Source organism: Montipora capricornis, chromosome 13 (assembly GCF_036669925.1).
Source record: "Montipora capricornis isolate CH-2021 chromosome 13, ASM3666992v2, whole genome shotgun sequence".
Taxonomy (NCBI): domain Eukaryota; kingdom Metazoa; phylum Cnidaria; class Anthozoa; order Scleractinia; family Acroporidae; genus Montipora; species Montipora capricornis.
In genome coordinates, this window is record NC_090895.1 from 25700710 (window position 1) to 25720698 (window position 19989).

The 19989-nt window shown below is 39.4% G+C and overlaps 2 protein-coding genes across 2 annotated transcripts; both read right to left on the minus strand.

Moving 5' to 3' along the window:
• Positions 1-385: 385 nt before the first annotated feature.
• Positions 386-9242, minus strand: LOC138028531 (ZP domain-containing protein-like). The gene is made up of 6 exons (XM_068876115.1): positions 9089-9242; positions 7012-7053; positions 5858-6217; positions 4047-4269; positions 1895-2166; positions 386-1194 (listed from the first exon to the last, which is right to left on the minus strand). Exons 1-6 carry the CDS (start codon positions 9150-9152, stop codon positions 1013-1015), a joined length of 1143 nt encoding a protein of 380 aa, XP_068732216.1. The 5' UTR covers positions 9153-9242; the 3' UTR covers positions 386-1012.
• Positions 9243-11077: 1835 nt separating this feature from the next.
• Positions 11078-19897, minus strand: LOC138028291 (succinate--CoA ligase [ADP-forming] subunit beta, mitochondrial-like). The gene is made up of 12 exons (XM_068875776.1): positions 19796-19897; positions 19557-19713; positions 18939-19047; positions 17398-17488; positions 17210-17281; positions 16697-16799; positions 15948-16112; positions 15588-15749; positions 14380-14522; positions 13137-13257; positions 12606-12694; positions 11078-11565 (listed from the first exon to the last, which is right to left on the minus strand). Exons 1-12 carry the CDS (start codon positions 19877-19879, stop codon positions 11491-11493), a joined length of 1371 nt encoding a protein of 456 aa, XP_068731877.1. The 5' UTR covers positions 19880-19897; the 3' UTR covers positions 11078-11490.
• Between the last annotated feature and the right edge of the window lie 92 nt (positions 19898-19989).

Consider the following 19989-nt stretch of genomic DNA (forward strand, 5'->3'; position numbering starts at 1 on the left):
TCCGCGTTTCAAAAACGCGCGTGCTTAAGCTCCCTAATTGGCCAAAGTCCGAATAACTTGCTCGGTCTACGGCTGTGAATTGAATAACGCTCTGAAATCTTAGTTCATCACCAAGAACAATCACATTTATAGGCGATAACTGAACTGCGTCAAATGAACGGAGCACTTTTCCCCAGAATTTCAGTATCTTGTGACAACATGCCCGGTTGCCTTGAACGGTTGAACCGAAGTGAAAGTTTATACTCGACCAGTTCAATTAAGATGAAATGTAGATTTCAAAATAATAATAATAATAATAATTTCAGTATCATCTTTTCGATAAGAAGCAAGTTTTACTTGAGTTACGTTTCACTTAAAGTTAAGGCATCTGACATAAGGCTGCAAGTTTTTTGTACCTTTTAATAGTTTATTTTGCAAACTAAATTGACTACAAACGCTAGAGAGAAAGGTAAAAAAATGTACTATCCCAAAAAGAGTCTCCAGTTGGTACTCCTGTTCAGTATCATAAGAATGTGCCAGTAAGGAAGAAGATTGAGTGTGAATTAAATGCAAGCATTGACATTCTACTAAGGAAAGGAAGCGATTGATCTACTGTAGTTTGTTTGATCTAATAATACTAAAATTGAAACAGAAAATGGTTTGAACCCAGGAGTTACATACCTCGATGGAATTTGATCGTCTGTGTGAAAGGAGTCCTGAGAAGTACTGTTGGCAGTAACTGACGTTTAAACAACCTAAGCGGATGATACTCAATTATTTATTAATCTTTCATTCGCTTGAATTTCCAACCGTGACGTGACTTTGAAGATGACTTCCGATCAGGTTGTTGAAACGTCAGCTCACTGCCAACAGTTTTTAGGATTCTTTTCACCGGGACGATATAAATTCCCTCGAGGAATATTGAAATTCCCGGAAAGTGTATGAAGACTGTCTTTAACTTTAACGTGCATGCTTATCTTTAAGAGAAAAACAGAGAAGGGAAACTACTTGTGGGCTCTCTAGACCTGGAAATCTACTCAGCGTCGAGTATCAGCAAGGGGGTGGTATTTCTTGAACTCCCACGCCTCCGGACAACAAAGATAACTGCTGCAGCTAGCCCCACTGTAACGACCCCAAGAGTTCCTATAAGCAAACCCACGAACAACAGCATCTGGGGACTGTCCTCGGTGGCTTTAGACGCAGGCAAGTCCACGGCTGGGTGAAACGATAAAGAATTTCGATAAGGAATTTGAAAGTGTTTATCACCTCAACAAGCTTTTCCACTTTATTTATTCTCAAAAATCGTCCCAGATACATTGCGTTGGTTTTACAACGAAATTGAAATTTCACTTTTTTTATTGGCTTTAAAAGACGGGAAACGTGGTAAAAGTAAGGAGAAGGTGGTAAAAGAATTGAAGGGGAATGGCTTCGATACCGGGTTAAGGTCACAAATTAATGAAAAACCTTACATAACAATGACCACAACCAGGTTTTCTGAGCCCGCGGGACTGAGCATCCCCAGCAAACCATTGTTTTAACGAAAACCGCTGGTCAGCAACCTGGTTCTGATCATTGCTGTCTAAGATTTTCCTTTTCGCTTACTGTGACCAGCAGCCATATTTGCATACCTAAACAAAACGAAGAATTTTCATAAAAATATAGTTCAATTCCCAAAAGAGTATTTCACTCCTACAATATATCCGCCGTGACGTCATGTGAAAACATTCTATTATTATTTGTTGCAAGTGATTATGCGAAGCTGATGGAGTCATCAGCGGCGAATTAGCTCCCCAGAGTGGGACCGCTGACAAGTTGCGACAAAACACATAACTGAAAGCATGCTAGCAAACTATACCCAAGTCAAGGAAGTGGCTCGGGCGCTTATCTCCTTTTATTACTCTGGGATAAGCCCTACCTTTGTTGTCCTCTCGATCTTCTATCTTTATCGGTCCAAGGAATAGACTGGCGGGGTAATCATCTGCTATCTCCCTTCTCTTTCTGGTGTTATTACCATCCAGTTCACATCCTTTAACGCACTTGGAGTCTGGTTTGTCTGAACGGCATACGCTCAGAGTGCAATGTATGTAGACGTCATCATAGCCCTTTTTGAAGCGGAACGCGTTCATGCTGAATCGCTGTGTGGCGGACGTTTTGTATTCGTATTCCAGAGTTTTGTCACGTGGGCAGCTGCATAAGACAACGTGAAAGTGAACGTGAATCTTTTTTGCGCACTTGATAATCAAACTAATTATAGACATTAAACCGGTATAAAATACACGATTAGAAAAACTGAGGAGAAAAGTATACTTTGTTGTCGGTAAATACACTAATGAACAAAACAGCCAACAGCACATGACATATTGAGCCGATGAACAGTAGGAGGTTCATGTTTATATGTGTGGGGTTGGAAACCTATTCACTCTCCTCAATCTTCGTCCTAATCTCGAACCCAGATCTTCCACGGTCATACGGAAGGAAGATCTGGTAAAGTTCGATTTCGAGCATGCTCAGTGCCAGCGAGGCCCGAAATACGGGCTTTTCTATCACCGCGCATGTTCGTACTCTCTGTTGTGATTTTTGGGTGATTTTGCGGAATAAACACGGATTTCGAGAGTATTCTTGAAGAGATTCTTTTGGGTAGAGGACAAGGAAACCTTAAACTTAAGCCGAAGCAGAAAGAAGCGCTACAGGCGATTGTTTTTGAACGGTCGAGATTGTTTAATTGTTGGAGCAACTCAGAATCACTGCAACGAGCGCTTAGGCTTAATCAATAAACGAGTGCTATTTTCTTCACACGATCTCGTACAAAGTGTAGTTAGCCAAACTGTAAATTGAAAGCTAAAATGTTAAAGAGGGTTTAGGCCTAATCACTGAAACTAACGCTTTGGCTTAATCAGTAAACGAGTGCTATTTTCTTAACACAATCTTGTGAAAAGTGTAGTTAGCCAAACCGTAAATTGAAAGCGAAAATGTTGTGCTTAGACCTAATCACTGCAACGAGTGCTATTTTCTTGACACGATCTCGTGAAAAATGTAGTTAATATAACCGTAAAATTCACAATTGATCACTACTTAATTCGCGAGTCACGCTTTAAGAACGAGAAACATTGTTTTGAATAAATTACATACTTCAACTTGAATTTATTAGTTTCTGCGTACCGCGTAGCAAGCTACGCAGAACTTTATTCGAGTGGCAGGGTACGTGGGGTTTTCGTCGGTACCATTTACACAAACGTCGCAAATCTTTAAAATGATTTTCCTCAACTGTAAAGCTTTTCTGGCGTCGGAAAAAACAAAACTTTCCTCCGCACAACTGACATTTATTCAAAACAGCACATGAGCTTGCGAAAACCAAACCTTCATTAAGTGCCCCGCGAAATAAGCCAATCGGAGCGTAGATTGCATTGCCGCAACCTTTTTTTAGAAGCCAATGAAAAATGGTGTACTGTCGAACTTTACCAGATCTCACATTTCCAGTGACAGAGTGAGATCTGGGTACGAGATTATCTTCGGCCTAGACCTTGCTTTTGCACATGATCGCACATGAGTAATTGTTTGTTGTCGGTTTGTTTCTGTGAATGTCAATGACCTTTTCGCTCAACAACGGATTACCAGCCTACGTTAGAGATTTACCAAAGAAATATTTTAAGAGTACTATTCAAAGTATTCTGTCCTCGGTCTTGACAGAGGAGGGTTCGTATATAGACGTCTCCACGATTACTTGAAAGATTAAACTTTTACTTAGTTCAGTCTACTAGTATAAATTAAGATCCTAGCCCACAGTATCTTTTACTTTGGCTTAAAATCATTTAATCCTTCATCTAGTTTTGTTATCCCATTTGTTACCATATTCGCTTAGCCTTTCTCATTTTTCCTTATGTATCATTTTCGCTGTCACTTTTTACTGACCCGCCTAGATTAGCTGAGGCTATTTGCGGGTCAGACCTGTATGCTCCGTATTGTTGTTGTAAATAAAGATTTGTTGTTGTTAATTAATTTCATCCGCTATGAAACGGGAGGGGAGGTTGGGGGTTGAGTGAACGAATGAACTTTGCGCCATTACTTACCCTTTTTCGATGATCACGTGGTCCGGCTTGGCATTGATATCTGGAGAGGGCGTTGCCTTACATTCATCCGGGAACAAAACCAGCTTGGAATCTCCTGATGCCACACTTTTCTGTAAGTAAAGCTTCTGACCAATTCCAACTAAGAACGGAAACTCGTCCACTTTGGAGGAGTAGTCCTTGTCGGTGTACAAGTCCATGCGATAAGTGAAATTGCCGTAATCAGCTGCAATAACACAAATAAAATCAACAGTGAATTAATTCGGAATAAATTAATGAACGAATACAACGCAATGGTTAATTGGGTAAAGGTATACAATTTCGGTTGACTCTGGAAAGTTTTGATGCTAGAAAGTTTTAATTCTGCAATATACAGAGAGAACTACTAAGCTTGCGAATCTGTGACCTGACCAGCGGTTGCTCGAAGCCTGGTTAGCGCTAACCTATCGGTTCCCATGGTATTTAACGTCTAGCGCTAACCATGCTTCCAGCAACCAGGTTCAAGCGGTCCAACTAATTCACGGTGCCAAGACCCCAATAAAATAACACACAAACAGCGGTGACCGTGAATATCAGATATAAACGCATCATTTGAAATTATGCGTTAATATCAGATCTTTGTCACCGCTGTTTGTGTGTTCTTTCTGATGAAAATGAAATGGCCAAAGAAAAAGAGTATTTAAGACCCCAATGGGGTCGAAAGCTTAGTATTTCTCTCTGTGACATCGCAGCGACAATGATTCATAGATTCAACCCCCAAAAAACGCTTTTTTGATTTGGAGCTTGCGCCTTATTCAGTGTTTTCACTCAATTCAATTCTTTCAACCTCTATGGCGGAACGGGTGAACAAATCACGTTCAACTCTGAGGAACTAACCTATAGGAACGTGTTGATTACGTATTTCATGAATATTTGTTTTGCGCGCAAAACAAACGATTGTGCACGGTAGTGGACTTCCCAACCTAAATCTTGGCACCTTTGTTTGCTCCTTTGATGCCGGTTTGCCGAGCTTCCAAACCATTCCCCTCTATTAACTATGTTTCTGCTCTCAAAGAACCGCCAACTGTCGCTGCAAATAGGACGGATTGGCGACAGCAAAAAGAAAAACCGTCAGTTGAAAATCGAACTTCAGGCTCTGCACACTTGTACGAAAGTTCTTCAGTTCTTCAGTTTTATTACTAAGTTGCTATACACCAAAAAAGGTAAGGGTAAAGGTAAAATTAGGGAATTTACGCAACAATAGGGCCGTTTATACGAGAGAAAATAAGCCGCGGCCAGAGTTAGCCGCGGCTTACGTAAGCCGCGAAAGGAACTATTTATACGAGTATAAACTCCCAGGCCAGGATAAGATGCGGCTTGAGAAAGCCGTGAACGTAGATTTTGTACCATTTATACGGGGTGTTCGCGGCTTACGTAAGCCGCGGCCAGAGTTAGCCGCGGCTTATTTTCTCTAAACGGCCCTAATGACAGCTACAAGAACGGCAAAGTCACAAGACAAGAATGTCATTGGTTCAAGAATGCCATTGGTTAAAAGAGGGAAAATGTCGTGTTGCACGTGCGGCAAGCTTTTTAGTACATTTCTTTGACGTACTCCACAAAACAACGTGAAATGACCAAATTTTCGATTTTATCGACAACGTGAGCACATAACAATGAACCGTTTATTTTCTACCAGTCCCGTTATAGGATAGTTGTCCTTAATTAAACTCTATCTCTATTCTCTACTTTTTCAAATCCCATAATATACCTCTTTAACCACCCAAAAATTTCATCTCGACGGGCAAAATCGTCTTGGAAAAATCCCTTAATATTACCTGCGTCTGTCACAAACAAAGTGTATTGAGGGTTGAACTGCACTTTGGAGAGACGTGCCTTCTTTTTGTACGAGCATTGAAAGGGAAGCACTCTGGTATTTGATCGAGTGATGTTTGAGTGGTCATCTTCATCTTTGACAATAGCAATGACTTTGTTCTTGTAATAAATTGCTTCGCCGTCTTCTTCTTGTTCGGTTTTGCATTCATCCAGCCCAAACTTGAACACCACTTTGTCCTTGTCTTTAAATCCGGGAACGCAAGCTTCGTCTTCGAGATGACTGCCATTAGCCTCTAGGCCTGGGTAGTTCTTGCGTTCAACGGTTACCTCGATGTACTCGTTGTGGCACACAATTCCAAGTTCTATAGCACGAAAAAAAATGCGCGTTTCATTTTATTCCCGAGTTCTAATGAGTTTCTTAATTGTCTGCATGTAGTTTCTTAATTGTTTGAATGTAAAAAGGAACTCAATAGCTTAGATTTTACAATTCTACCTTTGGTGTCAGCTAATGGCGATTAATGGGTGAGATCGGTCGTCAGTCTGTAAAGGCGACTCTGTGTCGATTGTGGATAGCGAGAACATCTCTCAAAAAGCACTTCTATTAAGATTATTTTCGTGAAGTATGACGATCAGAATCAAGCTATAACGACCACAAACGAAGTTTGTAAATTTCATACACATGTAAACCACTGTGAACAAAATTGTGCATGCAAATTCCCGCGAAATTTAAAGCGACATGAGAAGATTCTAATATCCAATTTTCAGACCTTGTGCCTTGTGCAATGATCTAATTTTCCGTTGAGTGAATCACATCAATAAAATGACCTAAAATATTTTAACATTTGTGAAATCTGCCTTTTTACATCGGGAGTTATAGAGGTTTGAAGTCGGCCCAAATCTCATACGTTCATTGTAATTTAAGCCGCGCCCTCTAACTAGATGGCGTCAGAAACCGTGGAAAGGGCTATTATAGAGGTCACGTGTTTTACAGCGTTTTTGGCGGCTGAAGATGATTTTGCATTGCCTTGTCGTTACTGTCGTTACTGGGTTTGGTTGTGTGGCAATCGATAACAAACAGCTTAATAATGAGCCCGAGGAAGTTTTAGTTCTCCGACAGTCGATTAACATCTGCGCGCTGTGATCTAATCATACGTACTTGCTGTGGAATTCACTATCATCTCTCCATCACTCGACGATTCTGGAAAAAAAAATTAAATGAATGAATTTAGGAACAGGATAACAATTTTACTGAAACATGGTTTATCAACTCTTTGATTTTTAAAGCAAGCAAAACTGGGTAGGGGAAAGCATGAATTCTCTTTAAACGTGATGGAGTTTGTTGACACATCCAACTTCGAGCTGCACTTCTCACATCGACAGTAGTTTTAGAAAATTTCTTTCAGTTTCAACACCAGCATTATATCTGTCGATTTATAAAGAAAAAATATATTTTAATTCAATTGTCGTAATATCTGAAGGTCACTTCTATAATGGATGGCTTTTCCTCATAGGTCCTTTGTAATGCAATCTGCATGAAAGTAGTGATGTGAGAAAGAAATGCTACGATTTGGATTGGTTCATTGCGCTTTTTGCATCTGCTGTGATTGGTCGAAGTAGTTACTTTGCTATTTGTTTTACGACACAATTGAAAGCCGCTCTATCACTGTGTAATCGGCAATGTATCAAGTTGCTAACACTGTTTGCTACAATTCGTTCACTGAGAAACAGAAGTGACTGATAAAAGTAAACATTGGTTTCTCATTGGTATATCTCACGGCGATACATGAAGTAGGAACCGCTTAGGGGAGAGATTAAGAACATGCTCGCCATTACGTAAAATCGCGTCTTACAACGCAACCGTAACAAATATTTAATGTTAATGACATTTCATTTTCAGTTTACTCTGAACATGACTGCTGCTCGGGATGTCGGCGCCAGTCAAAAATAACAGTTCTTTTCAGGACCACACCCATGGCTGTCGTTCATTGTATAACTGGTGTTTACACAAGAAAAACAATACTTATTCAGCCCATGAATGACAGCAAGAGCTCAATTCTACTTAATATCGGATACCGAATAAACAAAGATATTTTTCTCTCTCATAGCGAAAACGGGTCCCATCGATTGTTTTCTTTCTTAACATTAGGAATAGACTTAAGAGAATGTCCATTTCATTGGGGATAAAACCCGGTTAAGCTCTCATTTCGAGCAGTAGATATGCTTTCTTTTCTTAGCTCAATTCCGTTTTGATCTTCAAACGTTTAAGGCAATAAAATAATTGCGTGCACAAACAAGCTGTTAAAAAGCAAGAGATTATCGACAACAAGACAAAAGTGCGGCCCTGAGATTTGCATTTTTTTCGGAGAAGAAAGAAAAAAAGGGCTGCCATTAGTTTAATGCAATTTGCCGACGGGGATACAATAAATTAAGTTCCTTTCAAATTCGAAAGAGAACCACAGGTGTCCCAGCCTAAATTAACGCGGATTTACCGCACCGATTCCTCTTAAACTGACGAACAATATTCCAATTAATTTAAGTAATTATCAATAACTGTCAAATATAGTGTCGTCACTCGAAGTCTTTTCAACTTATTCGCCGCGGAACTATTTTAAGTACTGATCCACCTTAAAACTTTATTCTAGAATTACCTTATGGGTTTTAAATCAAAAGAATTTGTTGAAATTTTCCTGCTGTTCCGTCCGGTTTCCAGCTGGTTGTAGTATTGCGGTTCTTGCATTTGGCCCAAAGGCATTCAATTGCACATACGTTTGGCCCTTTTATGGCTGTCATACCCAACTCCAGCGGGCAGAAGCTTTTGAAACAAGCATCACTTGATCGCTTGCCGATTAGCTTAGTTAATCGATTACCGGCCTTCCGTCAGTGCACAAAGCCTTCGGTTTCAACTCATTGAATCAAGAACTAGGGGGTTAAGATAGCTCGTTAGATCATACGCGCTGTGTGAAAAACATCTCTCTCAGCTTAATTAATGCTTCATTTGGAGGAAACGTTGGTTTCCTCTGTTGGTTTTGAATACGGTGTCACTTTGAACGAAGGTTACTTTGCTTTTCTCTCCAGCGAGACTCATCAAATCTAAAAACGTAGAACCCTTGTTAACGTGGAACCTTTGTTAAGAAATCAAACACGTTGCAGACTTGCCATCTTATTGCAGGATTCCCACGCCCAGTCTTTAACTCATGGATTAATTAGGAACAAAAGAGCAAATTAAAACTCACCAGCTCCAGCAGACAAGGTAAAAGCAGAAAAGAGAACTACGAAAACCGCAAGGCTTCGCTCCATATCAAAACACTTCAATTTGGAGGAAACAGTAGCAGAGAGATGCAACGATGTGGATCCGTGGGAAAGCGGGCTCGCTCTGCATGGGATGGGAAATGTGGAGTAGGAATGGCACGAGCACGCACTTTGGCTCTCGTGACGATTTAAAACCCAAGGTTACTCTCTTTGGTTCGTTTCCTTGGAAACGACTTTAAGGTGAAGGTAATCCGACCAGGATACAATAGGGAAGATATCGTTGACGTCACCTATTGTCATTAATGTGCCAACCAACTGGGGCCGGTTGCTCGAAACTTAGTTAGTGCTAACCGTAGGTTAAGAGGTATCCAAATTTTATAGGTTTCAATGGCATTTCACGCTGGTTAACGCTAACCATGCTTCGAGCAACCCGGGCCAGAGCGTCATTGGATGTCGAAAAAAAGGGAAAAGAAAGGGGCAAAATTGAATTAAAAAAGCAATGTTTATAAACAGATATCCTTGAGGGGCAGCTTCCTCAAAGGTGTAAGAACTCTATTCTAGGGATAAATGTGCCTTATTCCGTTTGAGCGCCCACTTTCAACCGTTTTGAAACATGTTGAATAGATTTGTTGAATCGATGTTGAATTAAGCTCCCAAATATACCCCAAGAAAAATCCGCGAGAAGTTTCCGCAAGAAGGGGGGGGGGGGGGGGTAAAATGGGAACTGGGATTTACCTGATTTTTCGGTAGGAAAATGAAATTTGATCACTGGGAACTGGGATTTTGTTACTGGGAATGGGAGATAAAGAGTCCTAACCCTGCCATGTGAGAGTGAGCACCTTCCTGATACTAACAGAGTCGTTTTTGAACCTCAAAGCTTCCCACTGCCTACAACATCCCTATCTCTAATAAGGCTTGACTAGCACGAATCGACTTCTCTAAACCCACTGCAACCATTGCAATCGCTCGAAAAGAATTTGCTCAGATGAGACGTTGGGCAAGGCGCCATGGTAATTAGAGAGTTTAAGAAACGACGACGCTTACGACTACGACAACGCCACAAAACAATAATATCATTGGTTAAAAGAGCATAAATAATCGTGCTGCACGTGCAGCACGGATTTTAGCAAGTTAGTGGGCCTCTGCTTACGACGACGTGAAATCACCAAATTTGAGGTTTTGACGACAACGTAAGAATGCAACAGAGAATCTTTCATTCTCTGTTTTCACTCTGAAACCACTCGTACCAATTTCTTTTTAGGATACTTCGCCCATATTGTAGGACGTGAACGAGATTGACTAATCCCGAAAGACTTATAATAGAGCCAAGTTATATTTTGAGGTGACGTTTTCGTCGACCGTCGTCGTCGTAGATCTTAAAGTCCCTAATGTGTCAGGCACAGGAACTGATTTTAACGTCCTTGAACGTACCCTACCAATTTGCAAGATTTTCGGCCGAGCCATTGTTTTGCGTCTAGTGAAGAGGGCGAAGATTCCGAGAAGAACTGGTAAGGATACCTATGTTTGATAATGATGACAGCGACTCTGAAGGTGACGTAGAGAAACGGGAGACTGTACCATACCTTGCACTGTCTTTATTGCCTCCGTTCTTCAGTAATCTCATATGTCGTTTTGAGACTTATCATTAACTGCTTCATACAACATATCGATGCTCTAAAATTATATTTTCCCTATCATACCTGCGGTTGGGATGTTAGGAGCAGGTTAGGGACTGGGATTTCTAAGAAAACGTGCCACTGGGAATGGGATTTTGTCCAAATTTGAACTGGGAAATGGGATCGCCATCCCCCCCCCCCTCCCCCTCTTCATGAGGACGATTAATAAGCCGCTATGTAACCGAAAAGCGCTGTTTCTTTGAGGTTTTCAAGGTGTTACTAAAAGCAAAGTTTCTTGAATAAAGTGGCTTGGAAGCTAAATGCTTCTCCTCTGTAAACAATCATTCACAACAGTTATATATTGCTCAAGGCGTATATTCTTAGAAGTAATTTACTTTGGCAAGTACAGATCTAAAAGATATTTATGAAATGAAAGAATAAAGCTTGTCCCTTATCTATTGGATTAAAACAAGGTAAAGACCTTACTAGGAATATCCACTGACATAAATAGACATTTTGAAAACATGAATAACAGTTTTTAAAGGACAATTCACTTTCTGACAAGTATAATTCATTCATCTATCAATATTTCCTTTACTGTCAACTGATCGAAAATTGAAGAAAATGTTACTGGTCCGAATTTTCTGAGAGTTAACATTCACAAAGAAAAATGTCAGGAACAAGTGAAGCCCAAGAAAGCGTCCTGTAATGTCAGAATACAAGACATAAAATTAACAAGATCTTTTTGTTTCAAAGGAATGTGGGACTGGTTAAATTGGCAGCTCAAAGTTGACCTTCATTTTCACACTTCGTGCAAGCTCAACAATATTGGAGACGCGTACAACCTGGAAGCAAGGAAAAAAAAAAGTCACGATTTTTGCGTACTGTTTCAATCAATATAATTTAAAGAGGTTGTGTCACGCAAGTGCAGTTGATTTTGTGCAACGTTACCGATAGACCCTTCCCCAAAATGGTGGCAACGGATTTCAATGATTTAAAATTGAACTGAATGAAAAACTGATATCAGAAATAGAAAGAGCACCCAGTAATCCTGCGAAGCTTCAGCGTATTACGTGTTATATCAGCTGAGAAAATGTAAATGTAAATTTGACAAATTTACAGAAGTTTGTATGACTGTGGGTATACGCCATACCCCCAGTCAAACAAACGTCTGTAAATTGTTCATTTTTTATTTACATTTTCTCAGCTAACAATACACCTGATATGCTGAAACTTTGCAGGGTTAATTATTAAGTAAAGGTGTTCTTTCTAGTGCTGGTATACGTTTTTAATTTGAACCTATTTGAATTTTCGGCCGCCGTTTTGGAGAAGGGTGTATTATTCACCCCTACTCGCCATGCAACTTTAAAACAACACAACTCAAAGCTTCGTGTTGAAAAAAATTTCCGTTGTGCATGCATACAAAATTTAAATTACACACATCAGAGATAAACTTTAAAAAACTGTTAGGCTGAACAGTTTTCAAAAATTCCAATCACAACCCATTTTAATCTTCTTCAGTTTTGACCATCCCTGCCATCTTTGGTATTTACTGTTTTATTCAAACCTTTCTTCAATGTTTTAAGTAGTTATTTTTATGTTTCGCTTGATTTGGTTGCCAGTTCCAGTCGCTGAATTTGGTTTAATTTCGTGACAGAGCCCCCTTAATGTTACCATAACGATAATGATGACGACGACGACAATGATGCTGTTGAAGATAAACATCAACATAATGGTGTAGCAACTTCCCATCCGGAGATTCAAACCCAGTGGTTTCCTTTAGGCTTCCTCGCCATCAGCTCTTTAAATACTTCAAATATTATGCTCTGTACTGAGGCAAAAGAATAAACTTGAACTTGAACTAGTTAATGATCACATATCTCACCATCTCAGCAGCTTCCTCTAGGTCATCACAGGCAATAATTCTCAACCCACTGGCAGCTATTAGTGCCTTAGCATCATCTACTCGCGTTCCTAAAGAGCAACAACAACAGCACACAAATTCTCTGAAAATCCTTTTTATCACATGCAGCATTGACTTAAGTTCAGCAAACATTTCTGGCTTGAACAATAATGACTGAGATAAGTTCATAAAGAGAAAAAAACACTTGCCGTATGTTACGTTGTACAGTGTACATGTAGTTGCACAACTGAGTCAAAGTACATGTTAATGAGCCTCAGCATTGGTTTAGAGCGCTTTCTGTTTGTCAGAACTGGCTGGCCACATCCACATTCTTCTGGAGGAGTATAAATAATCCTTGAAGTGTGTTCATTTCAATGCTTTGTAGAGTTAGCCCTTCCAAATGCATGGCCTGGCTGGTCAGTTCTGTCAAATGGAAAGCGTCCTTAACTTGAGCAAATAATTGCAATGTCCCTAACAATGTTCACTGAGATGAGTCCATAATAAAAAAAGAACCTTGTAGTCGAACAACAACAGGTATAGAAAGGTCAAGTTCCCTTGCTGCTGCAATGATTCCTTCTGCTATTATGTCACAGCGCATGATACCACCAAAGATGTTGACAAGAGTGGCATGAACCTACAAAAAGGAACGAAAAGAGAGTTTTCACATTGGCCAAGTAATCTGTTGCAAATTACTTGTACAGCGTATATGTTAAGTTGAAAAAAACTACGAGGGCTGGCACTATTAAAACGTATTCTAGTCTCGGTATTACGAAGCAACACAGTCTTGCTTCTCCATCACATACAGTGTAATAATAATAATAATAATAATAATAATAATAATAATAATAATAATAATAATACTTTAATACTTATTGATGTTAAAATAAATAGATAAAGTAGGTTAATGTTTCTAAGCAATATAGAATAATAATGACTTTACTAAATATTTAAGCCAATTACAATGACTTATTATTGTTCTCATGATGTCCATGGGAATGGAGAGACACCAAGGGAATACAAATGTATGTTCTTAGTCTGAAACAGTTTGCTGGCAGAGCCAGGATTTGATACACCTACTCTGAGACCAACAGTAATCTTGAGCCTCCTAGTTCTGTTCACAATGAATGTGTAAGGTCGTCGTCACATGGTGAGACTAGCAGTGTCCTGGGTCCGGTTGTTCCAAAAGCCAATTAACACTAATCCCAGATTAAAAGATAACCAAGGAGTTTATTCCTCTACTCCCAAATGCTGTTCAATGCTGATACATTGTATTCGGCACCACTTTGCATTAGAGGAAGTAAAATTGAAAAACAAAAAATTAATAAGCAAAACAAACCTGCACCATAAAGTTGAAAAAATGAAATCAAAGTTTTTGCTAATCCTGGATTAAGTTTATCGGCTTTTGAACAACCAGGCTGAGATCAATGGAAGTTTGTATCTTCCACACTCCCACACCCCCGATTTTGACTGTTTCACTGCGAAAGACTAGAGAATAGCTGAAAACTAATAGCACTTCATTCTGCACAGTGTAGAGTCAAGAATTTATAGAGTCAATCGAAGTTGTGCAACCCTACACAATCACTGCATATTACTGTACACACAGGTAAATAACCTACGATAGTTACCTTTCAGGAAATAAGTCTACATGAGTTCCTTTTTTGTTTAAAAGTAGGGCCAAATAATTTTACATATTTTTACACATATTTAATGTTGCAAAAAGCCATTTTCTTTTACAAGAAATAAGAGTGTATCAGACCTTTTTATCTTCACTGATGATTTTGAAGGCAGCTTTAACCTGATTTATTGTAGCACCCCCGCCAATGTCCAGAAAGTTTGCTGGTTCACCACCATGGAGTTTGATGATATCCATGGTTGCCATGGCCAGGCCAGCACCATTTACTGACAAAAACAATAACAAGCACAAACTTACATTAACTTTGTTCTGGGAATACAATGCAGAGCTGTAGATCTGTGAAACATTCTGCTGACAGCAAGAAAACGAACCATGTACAAAGTGATGTAGGCTCAGTCTCCAGCCGTGGGTGTCTCGGCTGGAGACTGAGCCTAAAAGTGATTAATGTTATTTAGCTTCCAATTCAGTTCCTTCAGTTGTGTGAGTACCATTTTGCTCAATGTTGAGCCCTATGCAAACAAGGCTTGCTACTGTACACTGTGTCAAGTCAGATGATATCACATCAAGCAAAGGGCCAGGGCTTGTCTTGATCACTTAAAACCCATTGACTCCCCGTGATTGAGACTTCACAGATTTTACGCTGTCTAACGCCATACAATTTTACTCGTCAAGTGGCGGCATCTTAGAGTGCCTGAGCAGTCAATGGGTTAATAAGTCAAAAAATATGTCCTTGGCATTAACCCATTGACTTCTGTGAATGAGACTTAACAGATTTTACTCTGTCTAATGCAAGACAATTTTACTCATCAACTGAGGCCACCCTAGCCTCCTATGGTGCCGAGGGATCAACAGGTTAATACAGTGTACAATGTACTGTACATTGTAGATGTATATTCCATGTACATTATATTGACTTATGGAGAAGGTTAAGTACCTACAGGTATAATTATGATAACACTATTCCAGTAAAAAAAAAAAGGAATAAGAAATGCCTCCCATTATGATAATTAATGTAAATGTATTGATAACAAGTCATTTAAATTGAATCTAGTGTAAAGTTACATGTAGCAAAATTTTAAAGGTGTTACAAAACCTGAAATGAGCCGCATGGACTTTTTATTAGGTCATGTCATAAAATTTGCACCATGCAATATACAGGTACATGTACAAGTACAATGTCCTGTAATGACCAAGTTACGTCTGAAGATGGCTTGGTTCACATGACTTGTGCTTTAGTAGGAAAACAAAAGTTATGCAATTCTCAACTTCAAATGACTTGTGACTATGGTCCAATAGATCTTTTCCCTAGAGAGCTCTGTAATGTAAGTTACCGAGACACCCGATGCTTCCATCCAGACCAATGTAATTCAAGTTTGATTGCCCAGCCTCCACTTCTCTCTCATCCTCCTGCGACCAATCCTTTAGTGTGAACACTTCAGGTTGTCGAAATTCTGAGTTATCATCAAAAAGCAGCTTGGCATCCATACATACAACTGAAAAATGATTCAAATGATAGATTGCTTTTCATAGATTATTCTTACTTGACCAAAATTCCTCAACACTAATAATAGTTTTTTAAAACATACACAGGCGCACAGTCTTTCAACAAAAGAAAAACTGTTATTGCCTCATCCAAAGGTGTCTTACTATTTGTAAAAAAGATAAACAAAAGTGAATTAGGATGATCTTACCTCTACCCAGCAAATCTTCACTCATCGGATTAATTTCAATCATTGTCGCATCTCTTCCAATGAACAACTCATAAAGCCGAAGCATCCAGTCTGATGCCTGATCAATGCAAGCCTCACTAAAACCCATTTTTCTCGCAAACTCAGTGGCGTCCGCTTTCGACAGACCTAGGGGATAAAAATGATAATTGAGCAGCTAAATATCCACATACATTGTGATAAAATAGTTTTGGTATTTACATGTACAGTGTACATTGTACTCCCCTACACTGACAGTGCCACACTGACACAGTGTACATGTATTTTATCAAGAGCATGTAGATACATTGTGTAAGGTTGTGTGGCACTTGACAGATTAAAAAAAAGAAAAGGAACTTTATTTACTGTAAGTGTCTCCTGGTAGTCGTTATAGCGTCGGAGCACTAATTGGGGACACTGTCAACTGAAATCAACAAATTAATGCAAATAAAATCAAATGTGGGCTTTTGAGTAAAGGCGAAAACCAGAGTACTTGGTGGAGAAAAACCTTTTGGAACAGAGTAGAGAACCAACAAACCTAACCCACATAACATGACACCGAGTGTGGGAGTTGAACCCAGCCCACATTGGTGACAGGCAAGTGCTCTCACCACTGCGCCATCCGTGCACCCATTAAATCAACATCATGAGTTTCAACCTCACAACCTGAAGACAACAACTTTTAACAAATTAAGAAAGGAAGAAAGATGATGCAATCAATATTGGATACAAACCATTCATGATATCAACACCCATTTTGACAATGGCATCAGGTGAATCCTTAGCCACTTGTTCAATATCCACTCCTCCCTGCTGGCTTCCCACCAATACTGGTCCCTGAAGGAACAAAATGGTCAAAAAATTAAAGAGGCACTTTCACAGTTTTGCGCATGTCCTTAGCAAATTGCTTTGGTTTTGCATTACTTCACTCAATGATTGCTTCATAGTTCTCACGCCACTTTTTCAACCAATCAAACGTGAAACCAAAACCAATCGTGGCTCATGTGTGCTCATTTTCCCACGCTTTGTGTTGGATGTGTGTGATTACTTCAAGTTTTGATTGGTTTACTGGATTGTCTCCCTCCTTTTTGATTGGCCAAAGTAATAACTTTGGTTTTGGTTTTACGACACTCGATTGAAACTTGCTCTGTTGTCAATGTCACCATCGTTGGTATTATTGTTGTCACCATGGTCACCAGAATAAACAATGCCATCCACTGTTTTAGTGTATATCATGCTGTCCATACCTTAAATGCTCTTTCCATAGCAATTGCAAAGTAATATTCTCTTCTTGCATAGAGTCTTTCACAGATATAGACCTAAAAATATGAAAAAAATATATATTTGTGTGCTATTACAGGTATAAGTTATAATATTTACCAATGAAGAACTTACATACAGTACATGGAGTGTAATCAAAATAGCATTGACTAACTTCATTGCATATCCTCCCTAGATCTCCAGTTTGTTTTGTGAAAAGCTTTTTACCAAGCATTCTTGATGCCATTTCTTTTGCTTCATCTGGTCTACAATGACAAAAATATTATTATTTTAAAACTATTCTGAAAAATAATGTGCGACAACACCTCAGTGGCAATACACTGTTATTATTTTAACAAAATGGAGGAAATGACGGTGAATGCAATTTAGCAGTTTGTACCCATTGACTCCTGGGAATGACACTTAGGGTGCATTTGATTGACCCTATTCTGGAATAAGAATAAGCCGAGTGGTGATTTAAAACGGTATTTCTGGCGCTTTTGAAGTAACAAGGATAATAATATATGCTTAAAATAGCATTTTAGCAAGTGTTTGATAATTTTAATGTGAATCTCCGTAAAAACGAAGGATTTCTAACTTCTATTCCATGTATTCCTGTTCTGGAATACGGTCAATCGAACGCGCCCTTAATAGATTTTACTTTATCTACATGTAATGCCACAAAAATAAAATAATAAAAAATTATTAATATTAATGAAAAAATAATGATCAGTTCATCTACGACTTTGTAAATTTTCTGGGCCTGCATGGAATATCCAGAAAATTGAAAAACACTTACACTGTAGCCCTCCTACATGTACTTTCTGATCCATTTTGATACCTGCAGTTGGGCAGGGCTTGTTATGAAAATTTCATAAATGTACATTTACTGTATGTATAAAGAAAGCCTGGTACACACCTTTTTGAGGGAAATGAAATGAAAATCCTAATTTGTGTTTTTCCATTTTTTGACAGCCTTTGCATTTCAACATTATATGTAAGAGTACTTTCATCAGCTATAGTATATAATATTTTGGCTTTCTTGTGATTCACCAACAATCATGGTTAAAAATATTATTGTTATCAAGTCCTGAAGTATGGCCAAGTGGTCTTGGTGTGGCCAAGAGGCAGCGTGGCTAAGTACACTCTGGCCAGGGGCTTGTCACGAGATTCAAAGATGCCAGGCTCAAGACCCATTCTGGTCAGTTGCTGAAGTTGTTCCAAGTGGCCTTTGGTTCAACTTCTCGGCTGCGCCTCTAAAAAGCCAAGTGGTTTGCCTTCAGCTGCTTGAGATTCTTAAAATTGTTCAGTTCGGTTGTATCATTAATGTTTCATTGACCCTGAAAAGCACCTGTGGGGAGTGGTCAGTTAAGAAATTACTTTTAATTTCATTTAAGTTTAGGGCTTCACTGTAAGCCACAGTTCACCTTTATTTTTTCTAGTTCAACTTTGCAATTGGGTCACAAATTATACATTTACCACACTTCATGGGAACTCATACCAGACCCAATTTATGAGCAAAATTTATTGCAGAATATCTCGCAGCATCCGACCATTAGTGTGGCCCCTAGGCAGCATTCTTTGAAGAATGAGTCCGAATACAATAGAGATTATTGTTATTCAATAAAATGTAAATAAGTTGCGGGGTATTCGGCAAATTTTAGCCCTTTATTATGTACATTGCATATCAAGAACAAAAAACCATTTTTTACTCACGAAAACACAATCCTAACACCTCCCTTGAGCCCTCCTTCAAAAGTGCCTTTTCCGCGGCCACCTGCAAGAACCTGGGCTTTCACTACCATGTCTGAGTCACTATCAATTCCTGCAGAAGAAAAATCAAGACACTTTCACGTTAACCATGTGCATTTTTCTTGTCCTTACTCTTCTTCATCACAACCATCTTTATCATAAATACTCATGGCATCAATATCGTCAATATTTTTGTGCCTGTCAACTCTGATGCCTGGATAGAGCAAAAGTCTTGCACTCCCAGATTTAAGGCTTGCTATCTGTTTCTTTAACAAATTAAATAGATTTTCTTTTGCTTGTCGGTTTTTCCTTCCATGGACGCTTTAATTTCTTTCTTAAGAGGTTGCGAACGCATTTGAGAGGTGCTATTAGAGAAGTCTGGAGTGTCAGTCGAAAACATAAGGTCTTCTTCGAACAAAGCCAAGGAGTCATCTCGTTCCTTTGACTAAGGACAGAGTTGAGCAGTGCACGGTTGTCATCATCGATATACATGTATGGACTGTTGCAATTGTCATCATCGCTGATCGCTTTTCCTCATTTTCACCATTACAACTTCTCACTAATATTCACGACAATCCTCACCCAGAGTGGAAGCTATTTCATAAGCTTGCTCAGGAGTTTTCGCAACACCGCCCTTAGGAATAAGTATCCCTGCCTCTTGAAGCAGCTTCATACTGTGATGTTCGTGGATAGATAGATCTCTAGTTTGTTGATGTTGGCAGCCATGAGCACTCAAAATCTGCGATTAAAAGGCATTAAAGGGATAAATATAACCCCCTGAGAAACGAGCATTATTGCTTCGTATAAGAATGGACTTTTACTTGGGGAAGAAGCCTTGCTTGAGATCTCAAGCTGCCAGCTTTCAGCTTTCGAAGACAGTTCAAAGCACGGAATGTGGCAGCCATCTTTGTTTTCGTCTTGCCTGCCTTACTGCGCATACGCCTTTCGATAACCGCTTGCCACTGTACGGCAGGCATGGAACACGCGGGCGACCACGCGGGCGATCACGCGGGGA